This window comes from Condylura cristata, unplaced genomic scaffold (assembly GCF_000260355.1).
Source record: "Condylura cristata isolate star-nosed mole 26May11 unplaced genomic scaffold, ConCri1.0 scaffold00060, whole genome shotgun sequence".
Taxonomy (NCBI): Eukaryota; Metazoa; Chordata; class Mammalia; order Eulipotyphla; family Talpidae; genus Condylura; species Condylura cristata.
In genome coordinates this window covers 893,391-902,653 of record NW_004567161.1, presented here as the reverse complement: position 1 = coordinate 902,653, position 9,263 = coordinate 893,391, and the positions used below count along the sequence as shown (strand labels likewise).

General features: G+C 67.4%; 1 protein-coding gene across 1 annotated transcript in view; it reads right to left on the bottom strand.

Moving 5' to 3' along the window:
* The window catches only part of LOC101620437 (chromodomain-helicase-DNA-binding protein 5-like), a 15,757-nt gene that overhangs the window by 1,749 nt on the left and 4,745 nt on the right, over positions 1-9,263 (bottom strand). Inside the window, exons 6-18 of the mRNA XM_004695349.2 lie at positions 9,069-9,230; positions 8,579-8,751; positions 7,613-7,787; positions 7,350-7,442; positions 7,062-7,150; positions 6,683-6,816; positions 6,106-6,250; positions 5,625-5,784; positions 4,276-4,355; positions 3,977-4,097; positions 1,084-1,173; positions 625-762; positions 285-393 (exon numbers count right to left, since the gene is read on the bottom strand). Of these exons, the coding sequence (XP_004695406.2) occupies positions 285-393; positions 625-762; positions 1,084-1,173; positions 3,977-4,097; positions 4,276-4,355; positions 5,625-5,784; positions 6,106-6,250; positions 6,683-6,816; positions 7,062-7,150; positions 7,350-7,442; positions 7,613-7,787; positions 8,579-8,751; positions 9,069-9,230 (1,669 nt within the window). The remainder of the gene's footprint in view (positions 1-284; positions 394-624; positions 763-1,083; positions 1,174-3,976; positions 4,098-4,275; positions 4,356-5,624; positions 5,785-6,105; positions 6,251-6,682; positions 6,817-7,061; positions 7,151-7,349; positions 7,443-7,612; positions 7,788-8,578; positions 8,752-9,068; positions 9,231-9,263) is intronic.

Below are 9,263 nucleotides of genomic sequence, written 5' to 3'. Positions count from 1 at the left end.
CACCATCACCACCATCATCACCATCACTACCATCACCACCACCGTCATCACCACCACCCTCCCCCTCACCATCACTACCTCCACCATCACCACTACCACCATCACCCTCATCACCATCATCACCACCACCACCCTCACCATCACTACCACCTTCATCACCGTGACCACCAGTAAAGGCTCCTTGGTACTTGGTCAGAAGTACTGGCTCCTGACCTAGCCCCACAGGCCCATGTCCTGCCCGGAGTCACCGGCGGAGTCCTGCCAGCCTGGCCAGCCAAGGATACGTCACGATGCCTGCCAGTAGCCAGTAGTCATGGCGTCGGTGCCAGATGTCATAGATTTTCCCCGAGGACACAGCAGCACGCTCCTCATTCTGCCATAGTGTGTGCAGCTCTAGGAAGGGTGCAGAATGAGAGATGCCACCCCCAGCCCTTAAATAAGCTGTGCCCTCCCTCACTACTTCCACCCTCCCCACCCCAAGGCTCACCACTTGTGTTTCTGGGAAAGGCTGCACGACAGCACAGACTTCTAGCAACCATTTCCACGGCAGTATAAATAACCACCTGCGCAGACGCCCAGGAAGCTGTGACAACAGCCCAGCTCCGTGCCCGCTGCCCCCGGTACCTGTGAAGCCCCCATCTGCAATGTTGAACATGAACTTGAGCGTCCCGCTCCTGTCCTCCTTCCTCCCGTCCTCATCTTCGTCTTTGTCACCATTCTGCTGTGTCTCACTGGACTCCTTCTCCTCAGCTTTGGAGTCATCTGGGGCAGGACGACACCCACAGTCATCCATCCATCCCAAGCGCGCTGCCCAGGGTGCCTCTGCCGGGTGCCGGGGCCCAGAGACCGGGGACCCGTTCCCCACCTTAAAGTCCGTCGCTCCCAAGAGGGACTTTAAGCCACCCAGGAGCCCCCGGCGTGGCCAGGAGGCGACCCCGCCTGGGCCCAGCCCCGGCTGTGAGGACGTGCAGAGCTCTGTGACAGTGCGGCTCAGGCTCCAGGGGGCGCAGCTGCCCGGGGACCCACAGGTGCGACAGAGCACCCCGAGGCCCAGGGCCGAGGACAGGCCGCGAGAGACCCCACCTGGCCTGAAGTCGCCGCCGTCCCCCCGGCTGTGCAGCGAGCTGGGCTCCAGCTTGTCCAGCACCTTCTCCTTCTCCGGAAGCACCTCTTCTGCAAGACAAAGGGTGTGCGAGGCTGGGCAGGGTCTGTGAGGGTGAGGGGACGCTGCCGGCGCCACCTCGTGGCAGCTGCCTCGGACACCGGGTGTGCCCGCCTGCCCCGCAGGGCTGTCAGGTGTGCACCGCGGGCGGGGCGGGGCGCGGACCCCACTGGCTGCTGCTCCCTACTCACCCCAGCCGAGCACCCCAACCCCTCATTCCTCAAGACCCGGCCTGGAAATCCTCCCTGCCACACGGACAACAGAGGCCTGGCAGCTCTGGCACCGGGACCTGCCCTCACGCCAACACCCAGAAAAGCCAGGCAGGTTCCGGCATGTTGAAGAGACACAGGGTAAAGTGCCAGGCCCCCAAAGGAAGGGCCACAGCAGCTGGACCCCCGGCAGGGGCAGACACTAGGAAGAGCCCCAGAGGAAACAAGCCACTAGCCACCCATCTGCCCGAGAAGGCGGGGGGCGGGGACAAGGGGACACGGAAAAAGCTGCTGGAAGCAGATCCACAGTCGGTCACACTGAACACGTTCGCTGCCAGCGTTGAGGCTGCCCTGGCCCCGGCCTCGGGACTTGATAGAAGGGGTCTACTTACTCCCTCACCAGCGGTGTGAGGGGCCACCCGCGGGCGGGCCTCACCCCACAGCGCTTTAAACTGCGGGGAGTTCGCAGACCCAGCACAGAAAGGGGGCGGTGCTTGGAAGTGGGACAGGGCTGGTCCCACCGGGGCTCCCCGCAGGAACAGAGCGGCTTGTGGGGGCTGAGAGCAGTGTCCAGCCACCCACAGGCCGGACCCAGCGTGTCCTCCAGCTCTGGACGGCAGTCGGGGCCATGAGCATGGGCGGGGAAAGGGCTCCCCGACACATCTCCACGCAGGGCTCTCGCTTGGACCTGCGAGGCCCCGGGGCCGCCCCGCCCGCCCCACCAGAGGCTCCGTTTCAGCTGGGAGCGGCCTGGGGCTGTCGCAGAAACAGCACAAGTGGGTTAAAAGCCGCTGTAGCAAGAAGCTCTCAGGTGAGCGCGGACAGCCTGCGGGGCGCGGGCCACCTCTCCCCGGGCAGAGGCGCTGCCCCAGCGGGACATGGTGCGTGGCCGACGCCGTCTCCACTACCGGGACCCCGCAGGAGGCTCTGCAGGCTGGGGTCAGCGCTTGCCCCCCGGGCCCAGGCCAGCCCCGCACACCGGGCAGCGGGAGGCGCGGCTGGGACGCCAGGGCTGGGGGGTGCGCGGGAGGCGCCAGGATGGGGGGGGGCAAAGGCGAGAGGGAAGACTGCGAAAGGCTTTGCGGAGAGAGTCGGGCGCCCCAGGACCAACACGGTCTCTGGCCAAGACGCTGGCAAAGGCCGGTCCCTAGGCAGACTCACGAGAGCCGCCGTCACCCGGCAGGACCACAGAGCAAGGCGGCGCCTGGGGTCCCCGCCCCACCCTGGCTTCGTAGTAAGTTTGCAAGAGCGAAGGGGAGATGACGTGAGCGAACGCGCCAGCTGCGAGTCTGCCAGGAGCTCTGAACGTGGCGCTCGCCGTGGCCTGGCGTGGCCTGGCGTGGCGTCTCAGTGCTGCCACTGCGCGGCCTGAGCTCCGGGCCAGGGAGGGACCCAGGGCCGCAGGCCCCTCCGGTCCCCGCTGTCCCCTCAGCAGGGAGCTTCGGGGAGCCGCCCGAGCTGCTCCCCACTCTGTCTCTGAGGATCCTTGCCCATCTGGCCTGCACCCCGGATCTTCTACATATACCTAAATGAATAAAATCTTTCAAAAAAAGAAAAAGCAAATAAATGAGGGGGCAGCTCCAGGAGGAAGCACTGAACAAAGCCACGCGGAAGTGCAGACCGGCTGCTGAGAACGCGGAGGATCCGGGCAAGTCTGGGACGCGCAGAGCCCATGGGAAGAAGGCACTGGGGGTGCCGGGGGCGGCGGGGCCAGGGGGCGGGGCCCGGCGCGGAGGGCGTGTCAGACACCTGCGGGCGCGCTTCCAGGCCAGCGGAGCAGGAAAGAGAGGAGTGAGGGGAATGGGGCGAACCCAGGAGAGGGCAGAAACAGGAGCACAAGCAGGCAATACAAAGCCCAGAGTAACCTCGGGGTGCTGCCCAGATGTCCAGCTACTACGACAGGTGTGAAGAGATCAAACTTGCCGGCTAACAGAGCCTACAGCTGCGTTCGCACGCTCAGGTCCCTCCGCACGCTGCTTTCGAGAGACGCACCTGAAACGCTCACACGTCGGTGAAATGTAGAGAAAGAAAAAGCTGCCAGCGAGCCGTGCGTCTGATGGGGAACAGCCACTGCGCGAGAGCAGCTCCGTCCACAGTGAGCGGACGCTCAGTGGGCGGTTCTCCAGCAGCGAGCCCACGAAAGGATGCGTCTTGCTGCCTGAGGGGCACAGCTCGAACCCCGGGGGGCAGGGGGCTCCTCACCCGCGGGGGGGCCGTCATGGACAGACCAGACGGTGGTGACCGGCACTGGCGAGGCTGGGCAGGACCCTCGCTCCCGGCCGGCGGGGCCGTGACTCAGAGCGGCCGTGTCACACGCGAGCGGGGGATTCTCCCGCTCTCAGGTAGGCACCAGACAAGCAGCCCCCTCGCGCTCCCAGCGCGCAGACGGTCAGTCACGGCAGCCAAACCGAGCACAACCAGCGTCCACTCGCGCCCGTCCACACGGCAGGACGGTCAGCGGCCGGAAGGAAGCAGGTGCCCTAGATGCCCCAGCATGGATGAAGCCCGAACACAGGACGCCAAGTGAGCAGAGCCGGAAGCACACGACACGCTTTGCAAAGACCGAGGGTGGCGCTGCGGTGGGGCCCGGGGAGCCGTGGGGTACCTTTCAGCAGCGGCTCTGGGGACGGCTGGGCCTTCTCCGTCTCCTCCCGGGCTCTCTCCTTGCCGTCTGAGCTCTCGAGCTTGTCCTCGCCCTCCACTCTGTCCAGGGAAGCTGGCAGGGCCTGGGAAGGACACGGCAGGGCCGCTGCAGATGCCCCGGCCTCGGCAGCGATACGGGCAGGCCGCAGCCGCTCTCCCCCGGCTCCCGCCCAGGACCCCACGCCTGCAGCCCGGAGGCGAGGCGCCGGCTGCCACACTCCCTGCACCCGGCAGGAGCCCAGGCAGTGCCACCTTCTGTACCTGGATTTCCGGCGGCTTCTTTGGCTTCTGCACCCCCAGGTCCTTCTCATCCATGAATCCCAGCTGGGCTTCCATTTTGTCTGAAAGACCAGGAGATGAGGCTGTGGGCTCAGGAGTTGAGGGGAGAGGGCAAGAACTGGCGTGCAGAGAGGAGAGGGGGGCCTGGCCCGCAGGAGGCGCCACCTGGGCTGGGCAGCACAGGAGGACGGGTGAGCCAGAGGCCCCAGGATAGCCTGTCGCCATGGGGGCGACCTTGGGCCGCAGGACAGGGCCGCGTGGGGGGGCCACCCCTCTGGAAGCAGGAGGCGTGGGGTGGAGGCCCAGACAGGGGCAGGAGCCAGCGTCCTAGAGGTGGTCACTCCTGCAGGCCGGCCAACTGGCCGCGGGCCTCTTCCACAAGGAGCCGGTCTAGACACACTACAAGGGGCCATGACCTGTGTGCTTGGAGCAGCCCGAGGGGGAGACCAGCGCACCCACTTCGCTCCTAGGCTCCGGGTCCGCCAAGGCCACAGGGGTGCCCACCTCAGAGGGCGCTCGGGAGCAGGGGTCAGCCAGGCCCCTGGCCACCCGGGGTCCCGCCACCTGGGGCTGGTGGGGCAGGCCTGAGAGGCCAACTGCTGGGAAGACGCTTCACCGCAGCACCACGATCCCGGGAAGAGACAGGGAGGGCTCGCCCCGGGTGACGGGCGGGCTGGCAGGCGAGGACCTAGAGACCCGTGTCCACGTGGGCACACAGGTGGCCCCGCGCAGGGGAGAAGACGCTCCCGACCTCCAGCCGTCGGGAAGTGCAGCCACCACGAGGACAGCTGTGAGCGCAACCAGGGGCGAGTGGGGGACGCGGGGAGCCGGGACCCCACGCGTCGCCGGACACAGCACGGGGGCTGCGCCAGTCAGGCCGGTCCCCTCCCCAGCTCTGCGCCCACGGCAGACATGGCCTTCTCGTGGACACAGGGTCACGGCAACGCCACGGCCAGAACCACGCCCCGCGAGACAAATCGCACGTCCACGCGGGCACAGCAGAGCACAGAAACCACCCGAAACGCGGGGGCTGACGAGGGCAGAGCAAATGTGGCCTGTCCTTGCTAGCTGGGATGTTTCTTTGTGGAAATGACCTGAAATTAGGGCGAGGGTGGCCACACCCTAGGAAAACACGACCAAGTGCCCAAAGCACGCTTCCAAAGGCTGGATTTCGTGGCGTGCACTCATCTCTCAAAGTTGTTGTGACGAAGACCCCAGGAGGGTAACACTTGCAGGTGCGGGCTTTGGGGGGAAAGGCTGCCCCCCGTGGGGCTCCCTAGGGGCTCTGCCCGCCCCTCCTCCCCCCCATGACCCCCCCCTCGGCCCCAGACCTGGCAGGCTCAGCGGGGCGGGTGGGAGGTGGGCGGGGCTGGCGGGCACCGGCGTGTTGGGGTCTGAGGAGAGGACCTCGCCCGGCTTCTTGCCCTCGGGCCCCTCGGGGATCAAGTCGGGGGTGCTGTACTTCCCGTTGACGTGCTCAAACTCCTGGACCTGGGGCAGGTGAGAGTGCCAGACGGAGAGAAGTGGTCACAGCTCAGCCTAAGAGCTCGGTGGCCGGTAACAGGATGGCGCTGGGTGGCTGTCGCCCCTGCGGCTGGCCAGTGTCGGGCACAGACCCCACCGTCTGCCTCTGTGTCTGAAAGCAGCCCCACTGGCCGCCAGCTGCCCCCCAACATCCCAGCCAAGCAGGCCTCCAGCGCGGCTCAGACCCTGGACAGCCGTCCGACCCTGGCCGACCTGTCCTCGGCCCGCTGATCTCCCCGCTCCGGGGCAACCAGGGCGAGGGCCGCCCGGAAAGGCTTACTCACCCACCTTCTTCCTAACCAGAGACATGACCCCGATGCGCGTGAGCACGTGCTGCCTGGAGAGGCCCTCGCGGGGGACGCCGTCCGCAAAGGTCTCCGCGCCGTCAGCCCCCGGCTCACACAGGTGCCGCATGAAGAGGGACACATAGGCTCTGGGGTGGAGGATCGGCACTCAGGGGCGGCCCCGCAGGGACCCTGAGAGGCCGGGGAGGAGCACGGCCCCCGGGGAACCTCCTGGCTGGAACTCGTCGCAGGCCTCCCACCCAGGCCTGCTGAGCCCGAGTCCCGGGAAGGACAGTGGGGCTATCCCTGGGAGGGACCTCCTGGACACCCCAGTCCTCCTCACTGTCGTTGACAGCAGCTAGTCTGGCAGAGGCGGCTGTTCTGGGATTTCTGCCAATCAGCACTGCCCTGCTCCAGGCCCCCAGCCACCCAAACGCCCAAGGGGGCGACGGCTGCAGGTGCCCTGGCCAGAGGGAGCCGGTGCTGTCCGTGGTGCTGATTCTCCCAGCCGGAGCCTGCCCCTTCTAGGCCGGAGGCCAGCGGCCTGCCCCACACCAAGGCCACCGATTCAGCCCCTCTACCTGAACTCCTTCTCGCTCTTCCCACGAAGGTCGCGCACCAGCCAGTGGGAGTTGAAGGCGTCCTGGGGGGGCATGCCCCAGCGCATGATGGCATTCAGAAACGCCTTCCGCTGTCGGGCGTTGAAGCCCAGCACCTGGGCAGGGCAAGAGCAGAGAATTCAGGGGCGGGGGAAGACAGGATGGAGGAGGGGGGCAGGGAGGGGACATGCAGAAGGCAGGGCCTCCAGCGGCACAAGAACCAGCTCATTCCCAGGGTGACCCCGGCAAATCCAGCCTCGCACCCCGCCCCCCACCACACCCAGGGGTGGCTCCGTGTTCTGAGAGGGTGAGAGGAATCAGGGAAGGGGCGTGGGCACAGAGGGGTGCAGGCGGGTCCCACCTCGATGTTGCCGCCGACACGGGCAAGAAGAGGGGGCAGAGGCTTGTCCCTGTCGCTCTTCAGCTGTCTCCGGGACTGCCGCCGTCCACCTGGGGGCAACCGTACCCCTCAGCACAGCGCCGTGTCCTGAACACCCGCCACACCTGCCACGTCGTCCCGGGACAGCAGGAGCCCATGGCTAACCACTGCTGACCGGCAGCCCTCACGCTGGTCCCGACGCCCACGGAGGTTGCCCACCGGCTCCCAGGACAGCCTCAGCCCCAGCCCAGGCCACCAGCTGAGACTCACTCTGCCCTTCTGGCCTCTCCTCGAAGTCCTCGTCCTCGTCCTCGGAGCCGATGGAGTATTCGGACTGGTTGTCTGACAGCTCGTCCTGCCACTCTGGCGTGGGGAGGCGGCGAGTGAGGCGGGAGCGGAAGCCCGCTCCCAGGCCCCCGCGGGCACCAGCAGCAGCAGGCCACACAGGCCAGCATGGACGTCCACAGGGCCCCTCCTCCGGCCTGCCGGCGCCTACCCTGCGCGCGGGCGCCACGCCCCGCCCGGACACGCACCCTGGTCCTCCTGGGAGGCGTCGTTGTAGTTGACCTGCTTGCGGACGCGCTTGCCCTTGCCCAGGTTCCGGGCCAGGTCCTCCTGTTGCTGCTCGTAGTGGTGCCGGAGCAGCTTCTCCCAGTAGTCAGGGTCCACATTCTCCTCCTGCTTGATGATCTCCCGCTCCACTTCCTCCTGGCGGCGCGGTGCCAGGCTCAGCGAGGCAGGGCCAGCAGGCAAGCGCCTGGCAAGCAGGTGCCAGGGCAGGCCGGGGCTGGTCCCCCGGCCTCACGCGCCTCGGGAACCGGCCACAGCTCCAGCGGTCAAAGGTGGACTGCGCGGCTGCCTGCCCGGGAAACCCTCCCAATTGGCCAACTACGGCTGACATTCCTCCTCCTGTCCCTCAGCCACTCCCTCCCTCCCTCCTCAGCCCCTCGCTGCCCGTCTTCTGGCCTTGTGCCAGGCACTGGGGTACAGGAGGCCTCCATGCCAGACAGTGGCACACACACAGAAGGATCGCCAGCACCCGCACCCACCCGCCACTTGGGAGAGACCCGGGAACTGCGGGTCTGCGGGGTGGAGCAGAGAGGCGCGCTGGGTGGGGCTGTGCGCCCTGGAGCAGGGAGGGTCCGAGGGCCTGGCCTCTGCGGTGCTGAGCAAGTGGGGGAGCTCACTGGCCAGAGCGGGCAGGGGCTGAAGCCCGCCAGGGACAGGGCTCTCTAGCAGGGGGTGGCAGGTCCGTATAACTTCGGAAAAGCCCATTGGGCAACTGTGGGCAAGAGACACAGGCCAAGGCCACCCGGGAGGATGCTGCTGAGGGCGTCGCGAAGGCAGTGGCTGGGCCGGCAGTGGCTGAGCCCTCAGTGGCTGAGCCCTCAGCACCTCCACGGGGATTCTCGGGAGTCGCGGGGTGGGCGGGGCCGCGGCGTGGCAGGGGCGGGGCTGCAGCGGGTGGGCGGGGCCTCGGGGGCGGGGCGGGGCCTTACCACGCCGTCCTCTTCGCGCACCACGTACTGGGCCACCTTGAAGGAGCTCAGGTACTCGTTCATGTTCTGCAGCTCCGTGTCGTCCGTGGCGTCCTGGTTCCTGTCCAGCAGCTTGGAGATGGCCGCATCGTCATAGTGAATCACGCTGCTGTCCTCCACGTCCTTGTTGTCACCTGGGGCAGACCGGGCTCAGGCTGCACAGCGCCAGGTCCTGCTGCAGGCCCCGGGGGCAGTGTCCTGCCCATGTCCCCTCGCCATGCAGCCAGGGCTGCCGCTGAGGAGCATGGTGACCAGAGAGAGCCCCCTGGGACGGCCCCACTCCTGGCCACCAAGCCATCCGGGACCCCTGAGTGAGGGGCCAGTGGAGGTGGGCAGAGGCGCCCAAATTGCAGAATGGGGAGTAGCAGGATGTGAGAGGGCGCCCCGTGTTCTCCGGGAGCAGCTGTCGGAGCAGCCGCACAGGAGCTGGGGTGACCCGGCGGGCCCCTACCTGGGGGGGTGCTGCCATGCTTTTTCTTGGCGCTGGCGGCCAGAGCTCCCCCTTTGGCCGTCTGGACGTCAGGGATGGGCGTGACGGGCCTCTGGCCCTGGGACATCATGCCTGATGGGCAGAGAGAGGGGCTGCAGGGCTGGCAGGCAGTGCCCAGCGACCCAGGCAGGAGGCGCGGCCGGCCCAGGCCCAGGC